Source organism: Acanthopagrus latus, chromosome 19, assembly GCF_904848185.1.
Source record: "Acanthopagrus latus isolate v.2019 chromosome 19, fAcaLat1.1, whole genome shotgun sequence".
In the NCBI taxonomy this organism is placed as follows: Eukaryota; Metazoa; Chordata; class Actinopteri; order Spariformes; family Sparidae; genus Acanthopagrus; species Acanthopagrus latus.
This window is the reverse complement of record NC_051057.1, coordinates 21,385,118-21,399,210: the sequence shown is the minus strand read 5'-3', so window position 1 is coordinate 21,399,210 and position 14,093 is coordinate 21,385,118. Positions and strand designations below refer to the sequence as shown.

General features: G+C 40.7%; 1 protein-coding gene across 4 annotated transcripts in view; it reads left to right on the top strand.

Moving 5' to 3' along the window:
* Positions 1–14,093, top strand: part of LOC119008767 (cadherin-12-like) — a 104,565-nt gene that overhangs the window by 73,274 nt on the left and 17,198 nt on the right. For all 4 annotated transcript variants that reach the window (XM_037079413.1, XM_037079416.1, XM_037079415.1 and 1 more), the window contains one exon: positions 10,448–10,701. In XM_037079413.1, the coding sequence (XP_036935308.1) occupies positions 10,448–10,701 (254 nt within the window). The remainder of the gene's footprint in view (positions 1–10,447; positions 10,702–14,093) is intronic.

Sequence of the window (14,093 nt, the reverse complement as noted above, 5' to 3'; positions counted from 1 at the left end):
AAGAAAAAAGTGACTTAGGACTTGCTTAAGGTTCATGTCTGACTCCCAGTGGCCAGACTAGGTACGCAGGTGGCACACTGTAGAGCGCTTTGTCCGACTACTGCTGAATAGTTCTGTACTGAGTCACAGTGGCGTTGGGCCAACAACAACAGTAACGTCTGGGTAGATGGAAAAGCTAGTTTATTTGCAGCATGGACATTAGCATCTGCTTGTTGGATGGTTGGTTGGTTTGTCAGCAAATTAACACACAAACTTCTGAAAGAATTTCCTTTAAACTTGAATGGAAGATGAGTCCTCGGACGCTCTGTCGTCATTTTAGTTAATTTCTCAGGGAATGCTGCACAGATCATGATGAAAATGTGAGTTTGAATAAAAGAGGACTTTCAGGCTTCCATTTTAGTTTTATTTATGTTTGCATTTTCAGCCATGACTGTGACATCTAAAGATATACAGTTTAATAGGTTGATACATGCTTATTCTATGTGTTGTGTTGCTTTGCAAGTGTCTGAACAAAATAAATCTACCCGACAGCGACATCCCAGCAGGGGTTGGACTCCCTGCTTGTTTTGGGAAAACCCAAGCTGTCATTTTCTTTAGTCTGTGGGCCAACTGGTAAATTAAGTCTTCAGCATAAGGTTAGTTAAGGTTTGTATACAGGTTTCAGAGAGTAAGAGTTCTGCACTCTATGATACATTCAAAAATGTGTGTATGAGGTGAGGTGAGGTGTCCGTGACATGTGAACTGCCTTTTGTAACAATCCCATGATGTGTTGTGTTGCACTCCATACTTATCTGTGATGACACAAAATGAGTTTCCAGAATATCCATTTACCTCTCACTATGAAGTAAACGATATGGTGTATAGGGGGATCTAAAGTGAGTGAACAGCAGAGGGATTCCTGACACAACCAGGAAACTATGTTTTAATGTTTCAGCACCATGGACAGAGACAGAGAGAGGAAGGAGGGAGACAGATTGCTGAACTTCAGTACATGCCGGATCACTGACTCTCTCTCTCGTTCTAGAACACTGATTCCAGACCTGCTAGATGTTTTGAGGTATTATACAGTATGTAATTGATCCACCCCTGAGGTTTTAATCAGGTAACAGTCTGAAAAAAAAAAAAAAATGGACCAGTGATTCAGCCGGCTTGCATACGGTGACATTTTTTCCCCCCACTTCTACATTCCAGTGATTAATGTCATGGTGTTGGGTGACATTTAAGAAAAGAGCTTGTCACCAGCAGAGTGCAAAAACTGATAAACATGTGCATACACAACAAATGCCACTAATTGCCTGGATTGCAGTGGCTCGAACGTGGCCCCATTTAGACTTCCCTGAAGTCAAAGCCATTGGTGCTATTGAGGCAAGGAGCCTTTTTCATCCTTCCTGCCATCAATTAAGGACTTAATTTCACTAAAGCCAGACAGTGACTGCAGTCTAATTTCTCTATCAGAAATGTCATTACTGGGCTGTTTGAACAGTAAATCATTTCAGAGAGCGGGGGCTGTTACTGCCTTTCAGTCTTGATGAGATACTACCATGCAGTAAAAAAAAGTAATGGTCAAATGACAGAGGTAATGAACACTCTGCTAATTTGACTGAAGGCAGGACAACAGTGTGTAATGCTAGTTGAATACTAAGGAACACAATGGACCGTGGTGTGATAAAGTTTGCAGTCTATCCAGAGTCTTTGCATTTAAAAAAAAAAAAAAAATGACAAAATGTCCTTGTGACAGTGTCTGTAACATAATCTCTATATAGCCACGGGGTGACTGCGGTATATTATAGCTTAAAACTGATAGCATTAGTATCTCAGAGCTCATCCACTGGCATGATGGCAAAGGAACCTTGCTCACGGACAGGAGTTGAAACTAATCTATTGATTATAGTGCTGAATGTTCCAGTGGGAGGTGAAATGAGTTATTTTGGGCCCTGGTGTGAAAGGAGTCGAAAGGAGGAGAAAAGAAGGAAACAATACCTCAGAACAACAGGAGATCCAGGTGCCCAGCGCAGATGAATAGTGCCTCACCGAGCAACCAAGCGGGGAGCGATGTGTGTGTGCATATGTCTCTGTGTATTTCTGGTTATGCATGTGCTGCGTGTGAGTGAATGAGTACAAAGAGGGAAGACGAAGAAGAGGAAGAAGAGAGAGAATGACAAAGAGGCGGCTGAGGTGGTGCTTTGAGTCGATGAAGTGCCATCTCTCCTGTGGCCTGGGGAGGCGTGGGTGTAATAGATTAAACTAGTGTCTCGGGGCTCATCCCATGGCTAACCCTGTCCTATTAAGAGTGGCAGTGCGAGTCTTTCACAGTCACTCCTCTCCACTGTGGTGTGGACAGGGCTGCTGGCGAGTCTCTCAGATGGCACTCCACTGTTGTGAGCACTGGGGGGATGGAGGTGCTCCGAGGCAGCCAAGGACACAAACTGATGTGACTGATGGCAGCACAATAAAGTGAGCATCTCCTCTCCACAGTGTTAGGACCCCCCGGTATTCAGAGGGACATCAAATGGCTCTCTGGGGCATGTAAGCGTTTCTCTGCTGATGATAAGCTCATTGTGCTTTGTGGTCAGTTGACTGCTTATGGTGGCTGGAGGTCTTTTGCATCGTTCTGCATGGCGGAGTCCCGCTGAACTGTCAGTCAGTGACTGCAGTGACCTTATGAAGAAGTCACTCATACTCAACAGAGATATCAGGCCAGACTCCAACCACTGAGTCATAAATGCTTAACGCCGAATCTCAGCTGAATTTTTCACCCCTAGGTAGCTTTGCATCCCAGAAATAATGTGTTAAGCTTATTGGGCATTGTTAGGACCGTTAGAGCTTACTGCAACCCAACGGGCGAATCTCAGGCTTTTAGTTGAGGGGCTCTGTCATGTGGGATCAGGAGGTTATGGCCTCGCTAGAAATAACTATCCAGACATGGTTTAATGTTGCTGTTTGGAGTAATATGCTGGCTCACACTAGAATTATGTGAGAATCCCGGCATGTTTGGTTTGGCTTTGATTCCCTTCTCAGGGGATGAATCATGTGAGGGGGTGTTAATGATTCATAAATTGTATTGTAAATATATAATACTGTGGTTAATTGGATTTAAGACTGCTCTGCATATCAGAGATTGAACAGTATTTTTTCCAACCTATTTAATCTTCAGCCTCCTCGAGTAATACCTGTGTTCAGCACAAACAAATGACAACAGCCTGCTGATGACTCTCTGTGCTGTGATGGTGATTCTTCAAGGAGGAAAGGCGAGATTCCTCCCATGGGTGTTTGCAGAAGACCGTCCCACTTATTATTGAGTGAGCGTAGCTGAGGATTGAGAAGATTATTGAACTCTGCTATTGTGATACTGAACTGAAGATGAGAACCTATTCAACATGCATATCGTCCTGCTCCTCCCATCCCCAAAATAACCCGCAAGCTGGAAAAAAAACAAAAAAAAACAGCTGCAACTAACACTTTTGACTGTGCGTGGAGCGAGCTGTGGGGGAGGGACCAGAGGCAGACCCAAGTATCAAGTGAGAAACAGATTTAAGTTGGAGGATTTGCTCTTATTATATTGTCAGCAAAGCACACCCATTGTTCAGTGTCCACACAGGTGTATCTGACGATTTAAAGACTTTGTAAGGTGTGCAAAGTCTAACGCCGTACCTGTGACGTGCCTTGATTAGTCCCCTGTTCTAAATGAGCAAATTCCCTTGGAACATAACACGTTCAATTGGCAAGGAAAAAAAAAAAAAAAAGTTCCTTCATTCAGTATCACTGCCAGTGCAATGAAGGTGCACATTTACATATCAAAGGGCGCAGCACCATGTCTAGAATTTCAAGTGTGTTCTGTTGTGATGTTGAAGAGCAGCAGCACTGACATGAGAGGAACTCGGTCTGTCCTCCTTACAAATTCCTCCGTTGATACACTTCCTTGTTGTGTCCGCAGTAACCCATAAAAGCTGCATAACAACCGACGCTGTAATGAGACACTTCAAACGAGTAATTGAACATGCATAGGTGGGTGCAAGTTGTTTAAGGATAATATATGTGTGGATACGGGTAATAGTCACTCACGCTGCGCCGGTTCTGAGTGCATAAGTAGGTCATCTTCGAGGAAGGGGGAAAAACGCAAAATGATACATGCAGTCTGAGAATGAATGGCCGTCTTTCTCTTCCTGGGAAATTTCCCCTATGGCCTCCCGATCTGATTTGATTCTCCCTAAGTCAAGCGTTGACACATTAGCACGTCTTCTCATTAACTCAGAGTTTCTCATTACCCCCTCCTGGCCCCATTTTATTCCTATTTAACAACAGATATCCCAGACATACTCGGAACGTCGTGTATCTCAGACACATTAAAAACGCAGTGAAGCTCTGAACATCGTTCTTTCTTTTTTTCTTTTTCTTTTCTTTTTCTTTTTTTTTACACCCAAACGAGAACATGTAAATTAATCTTTGGGATTTGCTTGACACTTAATCATATGGCTGTCCATGCATTGTTTCATGGGTGCCTGGCAGGCTTCTCCCTCTTCCAGCTGCTGAGGAAATGAGCTGCATTTGTTCCTCTCATGTCATCTCTTCTTCTTGTTGCTACTTAATGAGTACCTTTACTAGCAAAAACCATCAAGCATCATTAAATACTTTCATGTATACTAAAGGTGTTAAACACAGAAGTTTTAAAAATCTCAACTACTGTTATGATTTATTGTACAATATCACCTGACATAGATATCATACGCCCCCTGGTGGTTATATTGCAAGCACCAAACTGAGAAATTGAGGATGCAATAACTAGTTATAAAAGCTCAAAATAAATAATAAATTGTTGATATTGTTAGCTTATTAACTGGCTAATCGGAGCATCTAAGAATTCATCTTACAAATAAAACTGTTGTCAGATGGAGTGCATCTGATTCGACTGCATCTCATAAAAGTTATTAACTGCTTGCAGTTGCATGTCAACATTAAGATAATTAACATTTGTAAATGTTGGCTTCTAAAATCAATGAGCAGTAACCACAGAAGCAGTTAAGACTTGAATGAAAGGTTTTTATTCAGCAGACAGGCAGACAGACTAAAACAGATTTCGTCTAATTATTTGACCCCAAAAACACTGACCTCACAATGTGTATTTTTTTAATTAATTAATTTTTTTTGTGTGTGTTTATTTAAACTAGTTGTTCAAGTAAATGAACCGAATTCTGGTCATTTTTCAGCAGGGTTAATTGGTATTGCATTTAGCTAGCCAGCCTCTGCAAGCTCGTGACCAGAAGTCTAGCTGCCATTTCCCCTCATTAAGTGCCGTCACGTGAGTTCATGAAGTGTAATTACCAGTAAAATGTGTTCTTTTTAGTTTTATTGTCTGTTAGTCATTCAAGAAACTAATCCTCATTTTGAGCTTTTAGCTGATTTTTCTACTGTCACTAGTCATTTGGAATAATAAACTTAATTACCAGGATATTGGTTCATCAATATGTATTTTGATACAATATTTTTTAATTGTAGCAAACAGGAAGGGATAAAAATGACTGAGTGAATTTCACTGTAGTGAGCAGATGCTAGCTGTTGCTATCTTACCAGCCAGCCTTAACGAGAATTGGCTGTCTAACTTTGGCTATCTGTTTGGTTATCCCTCTGTGACAGAGTTTTGCAAATGAGGTACTTTTAGAGAATGCCTAACCAGTCTTAATTTAGTTTTCACAAAATATGTCGACCCTAGTTGTTTGGCTTTGTAATGCTGAATTAGCCTGCTAACAATTTAGAGTTAAAGCAAAGTGTGAGTCTGACGCAGTGCTTTGGAGCGTCTAACTGCCTCTCGGGCCAGAGCTACAAGGCCAAAAAGATCTCAGCTATAAATGGCTGCAATCTTAAAATAGCTGATCAAACCGGTCACTTTTTACCTTTACTGAGTCCACCTGCACCTTAATGATATTTCTCATGCTCAACTGTCTTAAATTTGGACATTATTTACGCACATCATTTGTGAAATGGAACTACGTGATGCCAGCTGTGCTTGCTAGGTGATTTGTGTCACGAGTGCAAAGTCAGAGCGTGAAGTGAGCATTTCCCCATCAGACTCCGCGAGCTTCTGTCTTCTGCTAGCAGAGGATTACAGGAAAATTAGACAGTTATAAAGGGTGAGAGTTTGGGCCTCTATCCTAATTGTGGTGATGCAGCATGTTGAGATGGAAAGCAGGGTTTCTCCTCATCCCCAGTGAGAGTCTGGCTAATGAGGCCTGGTATACACCTCCTGCTGTCCACCTCCCCAGCATCGCCTTCCTTCCTCCTCCTCCACCTGTGCACGTATTTCAGCTGAGCTATGCATGCCTGTCTAGATGTGATGGTAAAGGACACAATATGATATTCAGTGCAAAAGGGCTTTTTTTTTTTTTTTTTTTAATGGTATTTAGCTCGCCTTTCTATGCAAGTTTTTATACACACCCGGTCCAATTCATTAATTTTATTTCAGTTCATTGAGGCTATGCACTGGAAAACAGAAATGCACAGAAGACAAATAACAGACCCAGACAATGAACAGACAAAGACCAACAAAAACATAAATAATCCTCCTCCGTATTTTATCTAAAATAACAGCGGTATGCTAATGAGAATAGGGACTTAACCCTTTGGGGATCAATTATCTCAAAGTTGCAAAACCTTTTGATATAATTTCAGCATAGTCATCTCCAATAACATCTATAACAGGGCTCCAGACAGAGAAAAAAACATGCAAGTCTCCTCTGAGAACACTTCTAAGCCTTTCCAATGGGAGTAGTTGTGGAACATTATCAAGCCAACTCGGAACAGATGGTTTGTCATCATCTAGCCATTGCTTTAAGAGTGCTAAACAGGCACAGTACCATAGGAGATTATGATTAAGCTCAATGGGACAATGTGATATGGATGATACAACAACATTTATGTGGTTTTACAGTCACCAGAATAAATGTTGGAAAAGTACAATTCAGCAAAACCACAGAGAGATACAAACTTTATGCTTCTTGTGGTTTAATTTTCAACTAAATTTTTAACATCAGACAAGCACAATGTTTTTGCTTAACATGCCTGTTTCAATGACCACAATCATGGCAGGTGGTGGCCTGAGATCTCGTTAAAAACACACTTGAGATCTCCGAAGCTTTCAGTAAAAACACCCCCTGGTTTGGATGCCTAAAGCATAGCTGGAGATGTCACCTAAGTCTCATTAATTCCAGCGACTGCTTGCTGCTGAGAAAACAGATAATACTTGAACAGAACAGTTTATTGTCAGTGTTGGTATTTTGATTTTCCTACTCAGCAGGTAAACCTGATGAATGAGAGCCTCAACCTGCCCTGGACCATGACCTTTCTTTATAACGGCATACAGAGTTTAAACAACTTTGAATGCATAAAAAAAGTGTATGTGAGGCAGCATGCATTTCCTTGGCAAAATTATTTTTGCCTTTATAGAGATTCCTGCTGTCTTCCACTCACTGCACAGGGGTCAACTAATGAAGGAATAAAGTGGATATTACCAACAAGGTGCATAAAAGAATATCTGCTGCCGATAGAAAATGCCTTCTGTTAACTTTTTCACTCACTCACATTTAAGTTATCCCTGTTATCTGATGAGTGTTTATGGTAACATTGTTAAAAACTGGTGCACTTGATAGAGGAAGCAAGCTCCTTGAGATTTAAGGTGTAACCATGCTGACTCAAGGTCTTGTGGTACCCATGTTGATAGATTTAATTAATTGAATGAATCACCAACCAACAAACCAAACAACCAACCAACTATCAAACTAAACTTGAAAGTTTGGAACTGCAGGACCTCCATGTACCGCAGGAATGAACTCCAAATAATGAGAATGTTTTGATTGCATTAATGATTTCTTTTCCTGCGCAGACACAACTCGCTCTCTGAGAGGCAAAGTGGTCTGAGTTTCTTTAGAGGCTGATTTCCAGCAATCTGCAGGAAGCCAAGTAAACTGCAATAAATGACGGCTTGTAAATTGTAGGGCCACTTTGTCGATGTAACTTAGCGTAAAATCTTGTAGTTTGATTGTAGGGATCAGCATTTGAACGATAACCCGCAGTGAATTCCATTTTTTATATGGGACTGTTGCTTCGGGGAGCTCAGTCTTCGCTCAATGTTGTCACTTCTTGAAAGAGATTGAAAGGGACAGAGTGTATTTCCTGTTGAAGGATCTTATAGCTGTGCCTAGCCAGTTGCATCTGGCGCACTGTAATCAAACCAATCATGGTGGTTGATGGTCAATGATTGCTTTCAGATTGGCTTGCCTTCACATAGCTCTCTCTCTCTCTCTTTTCTTTTTTTTTTTTTCTTTTTACGGACACCTGCTGTAGCTGCGAGACTGTGAAACCATGGAGATAGAGGAGACACACAGGGCTGGAGAAGCATCTGCTATCACTGTGAAATCATGATTGCACAGCCCCGGGTCATTTCTAGTGGTTGGACTGTAATTAGTTTGCTAATTCATGTGCATTTAATTTGGACAGATGACTGGTCATATTTATCTCTCATCTCAAAAATCTACTTTTTTTTCTATAAAACATCCTCCAGTGCATCTCCCTTCTCACACTCCGTATTTCTTTACATGAGCACCCTTTGCTGTGCTTTTACCAGCTGTTTTCACCTGTAGTCTCTTTTCAAAACAACATTTCAGGAGAAGTCCTGAGGCTGGAAGATAGCATTGCTGCCATAGTGGTTACATGTTAGTCAATTTGAAATACACAGAAAGGAATGTCTCTCATGTGACTCCAGGCCAGCAGAGCGTGAACGACTGCGAGCTCGCCAAGTATGGTTGGTCACACATGAGAGGGCAGGAGACAGGCAGAAGTACGAACACGGGTGTCACCGCTGCCTGATGTTTACACCTCAGCAGCAGACATACCGAGGATGCAGATTCCTCCCTTCGCTTCTGACTAATTGACTCCGGGTTGATATGTCAGAGGCTTGAGGAGGTAGAACATGGACCCCTGAGCTGTTGTTTGGAGATGTCTTGTCTTGTAAAGGGGGCGTAGTTCTGCTGAACCAAGTAACTGTAGCTTGACTTATCCACACTGAGAGGGCAAGATGTTAACCTGGTCATGACCCAGTGTCTGCCTCTCGTGAAGCTGGTGCCACTGTACTATTGGGCTGACATTTAAACCACACAATGAGTAGACAGAGCACAGCCCAGGGATCATTTTCAATATCTGAAATACTTTGCTTTTCATTTGTTTTCAGTCCAGTCACCGGTTAAAAAGTGGTCACTCTGATTTCCTGTTTTTTATGTTTAAGGTTATTTGGATGTGCCATGTTCTACCTTCAACTTCCTTTCTCCATGTCTTTCCCCACCTTATCAGTAGTTAATTCCTCCCTGTGTATTGAAGCATATGTTCTCCCCTCGCTCTTGTTCATAGGTCTTTTTTCATCCTGTGTCAGTTTTTTTGGAAAATCAAAGCACATAAAGTCCAAAATCCTAAACAAAAGCCAAGGGAAAAGGCCTGCAGCAATACAGGAGTAATCCACAAGCAAAACACTAAACTAAGTACACACCAAAAAAAAAAAAAAAAAAAAAAGGACACACCAGTAGACACGCAGGCAGCAGAAGCAGGTAAAGCCCGGTGGGAAGACAGGACCAGGGAACAGACAACACACCAAGACTTGGGATGAAAACAGGGGAACCAACAAAGAGTTTAGGGAGGACACATTGAATGATTAACCAATGGAAGATTGAGCAGGAAAAGGGGTGGGAGACAGCCAATCACAGACATGATGATAAACATTCAACATAAATCAGGAAATCAGACAACTAAAACTCAGGACCATGACAGCTGGACTCAATATGGACAGTAAATCAAAACTGGCACAAGAGAACCAGAGATGTCACCTTTTTTATTCCTTTTCACAAACTGGTTCCTATGTTACCAATTTATCAGATTACATGCAGCGTCTTCTGGAACAAAGGCTTTATACTCCAAGTCATATTCACTTTAATGTCTAAAATTGGTGGAGTTACCCTTTAACAAAACACCAGAGTATGGTTTGCATTTTGTAATAGGATGCCATTTGCCAAGTGTTCAGTGTAAATACACTTGAAATGAATTGTAAGCTCTTCTTTTCAGGCAGGTGAGAACAATGAGACTCAAACTAAACATTCAGATCACTGAAATACTGAAATGTGTTGGATGTGAGGAGGTTGCTGTTGGCATTCACCAGCAGTTACTCATCCTTGAAAAAGCTCGAGTGAAATAAAGATGAAGTGAGGGCAAACTTGGTGTCAACACTGATGCTCATGTTCAGTTACTGCATCTCTTCAAGTGCTCTTAGCTCATTCTGACGAACGCCACAGACGGAGTAAATTACAGCTGACACGTTCCAGATCATGACACGATGACAGGATCACGATGTGAAAATAAACTGCTGCTCTTAAAGTAACTTTAACTGTACTCTTGTCTGTTTCTTTTTCCACAGCCGCTGGACTTTGAAACGAAGAAAGCTTACACCTTCAAGGTAGATGCCTCCAACGCTCATCTGGACCCACGATTTCAAAGCTTTGGGGCCTTCAAAGACACAGCAACAGTGAAGATTAACGTTTTGGATGTGGACGAGCCCCCGGTGTTCAATAAGCCCTCCTATGTGATGGATGTGTATGAGGACACGCCTGCAGGCACCATCATTGGAGCGGTGACGGCACAGGATTTAGATGCCAGCAGCAGCCCGGTCAGGTAACAAGAGTCCAACTCTTTTGTCTGGAACAAAACACACTTCACAGCAAGTTTCAGAACATTGTGTGTTGTATCAAAAATGGAAATGTATGGAAATTAGCTCCATGTCCCTGTGTAACCATTTGACCTCTTTGCTCCACTTTGGATAAAATGCCACAATGTTAGGTCAATGTTTAAGTTTTATTGGTTAAAATTCACAATCTTAATCAATACTTCTCTAGTTCTTAAAAGGACATCAGAGCATCTTCACAGATTTTTCTGTCAAATTTAAAGATGTGGACTGACTACAATCCATCCAGACCAACTCATGTCTGTCATTGTCTTTTTTTAAATTGCTGCACAGACAGTAAAATAACATTACTGTAGATACTGGTCATTCTAAAAATAAAGACAGACACTGCACGTCAGTCTGACCCAGTTTGGAAATTCTGGCCATTCAAAGAAGCATAATGTAGGTCATATTTAGATGATTCAGTATGTCAAAATCTAAGTGAATGTGAATAAAGTAGCCCTGGATCTAAATGCACATCTTGAAAGACGTCAGTGTTGGAGCCAAATATCCCCTCCTAACCTCCCCAGGGATAAAAGAGCTAAAGGCAGAAGTACTGTGATACTGCAGCCAGTAATTGAAGGTTTTAGAACTCTAATCCATTCATCAATGTCTCCAGTCCCTATTCATCAATGTCATCACGGCCTTAATCTTGAGAGTATTGTCAGATTTACTCATCACTTTGAGGACTAATCAATCTATGTAGAACATTTGACACTGTCATGTAAAATCCTGTGAACGTCCTCTCATCAGAACGTGGTGGTGATGTGGCAGAAACAATATCATGATATCCACGGTGGTCCATTATTTCAATACCTTAACACGTTAATGTGATTATTATTATTATTATTTGATGTGATATTTTTTTATTGATCATAGATTAAGATTTGTATTTTATTTTTGTATTGATTATTTTGTATTATTTCCTGATTTATTTATTTAAATGTGTTTATGATGCAAGACAGAACAACTGAGACAAGAAAAGACACGACAGGATGATACAGATTAATGTAGGACAAACAAACATTGAGGACAGAGAGAAGTAACAGCAGCCGTTCCTCAAAGCTTTTATTAGATTCCTCTAGCGAGAGGTCTGTCTTAGATCATGTTATTCGACTGTATTTATAGAAATAATTGCCGCAATTGTATTTATGCCAGTTCTATGAATTATGTAGTTATCCTTATGTTTGTGTTGATGTGGAAATACATATTCACAGACCGATAAGACATTATTGAGAGGACAAAGAAGTGGACGTGTTACGTATACATCAGAGTTCCTGGTGCACAACTTTCAGGGCTGTAATTAAAATGGGCTCCGTCACACAGAGGAAGCTGTCTTCTTTTATCTTTACCGACACCCTAAATTAGCCGTACTTCAGTATTTAATTAATGCTGAGAGTAACAAGTGTTACAATATCTATCAGTTTTGGGTTGGATCAGAACAAATGAGCAGGTCTGTGGACTATACAGAGACATCAGCTTAGCCTCAGAGAAGCACGGCATGAATATTAATTTAAACTTGAATTGAATAAAATAAAACGATGAATTCCTTATATTTCATTTCCCCCTGGTTATAAAACTGAAAAATAATCCTTGTCAAACAAAATTTACTGCATGCATTTTCTTTTCCCAAAACTACAGGATACTAAATAATTTTATAATTTACTTTTTTTTTGTTTGTTACTGCAGTCTGCCAGTCTCTCCTTGGTAATTATCAGGAGGGACATTAAACCATCACTGCTCAGTTTTATATTTTTGACAGGCGAGTCCTTCCCTTTTCTATCAGTCTGTCTGTTTTTTCCATGCACCCAGCACCACACAGGCACGCTATTCTGCGCTCTAACATAAGACTTGAGTGGTGGATAACAATAGATCGTCACTGGCAAAGACAAAAGAAGTGCATTTTTAAAAATGTATGAGAACCATTTTCTTAAAAATCTATTACAGTGGCTTCTTTTGGCTCGAGCATATTGCTTTGGAGTAATGGTTCTCAGAAGATGTATTGCTCGAGTGCAGAACAAATGGCAAAAACACCTGTTGCATTCGAAGAAGTTGTTTTATTATGAATATTTTATCCCAGAAACAACAAAAAAATACTAAAAGAAATTGCAAGAAGCAGAGATTTATACAACAAAAAGCTTATGCCCTCTATTCTGGAGATCTCCACTTTGTCTCCAGCACTTTAAATATTCATCGATACCACAGCTGACATTGTTCATTTGTGTGTCTTCAGAGAGCGGCCTTGCGTTCTTCACTTGAAAACAATAGACCCGATGACCCGTCATGCATAGGGAATTATGCTTTTAGACTCCAGACTCAAATGATTCGGCTGTTTAGCAGTATGGAGCAGCGTTATCTGTAGCTGGGGAAACAAAAGGGCATCATGAATTCTTCATTGTCGGTGGATTCTAAAGAACTGTCTAAAGTTAGAATGAGCTCGAAAGAGTTCTCCTCGTTTAAAATGGTAATACCACAAATCACAAGACGCTAATGCTTGTGAACTTCAGAGGGTGAAACTGTAAAACTCTTCAAAAAAAAAAATCGATCCCTGTGGAGAATAAACACAAATGTGCCTCTTTCTTAAATTACCTCGTGTTTTGTGTGTGATGTTCGTTGGATTGAGTTAACATCACTACGATACAAAGTCGGAGATAACGTCCGTAATTAATTTTCATATCTACACCTCTCAGCACAGTCGAGCTTAAGTAGACTCTTTAGATCCGTTCTTTTCTTTCTCACAACTGTTGATGAGCTCCATTCTCCTTAAAGATAACGCAGAGATTGTAGCAATTACAAGTCATTTTTGATGTTTTCTCACATGAATACTCCCCCCCCACCCCCACCCCCCCCAAAAAAAGTAGTTTTCAAGCTTTTTTTGTATATTTTTTTTGCCATTTATCCTTACAGATTGCAAGATATGCGCTGGTGGGGGGTTTGTTGTTTGGGTCAGGAGAATTTCAAATCGCTCGCAACATTCTGTTGATGAGGCGTGTTCTCTCACCTTTGGGCCACACTGAATGTGAAACGTATGCTTAAGCCACAGCTTGACTCATATAATAACCCACCCACCCCCCAAAAAAAGGAGAAAAAAAAAACGTTGTGCCCTCAGGGAAAAATTGCAACCCATTGATCTTTTGAACTCTTGATGGGGGTTTGGCTGTAATATTTATCAAAGAGACTCACTCTAAACTATTTTGACACGATCGTGTTCACTTCAAGGCCGCGTGCAACACACAGTTAAAGAGAGGACGTGGACAAATCAAAACTGAAACGGAAAATTTGAAGGAACTGAAGCTTGCGGAGAAAAAAAAAGACAAACTCCACCGAATTGGTTTTGTTTTCA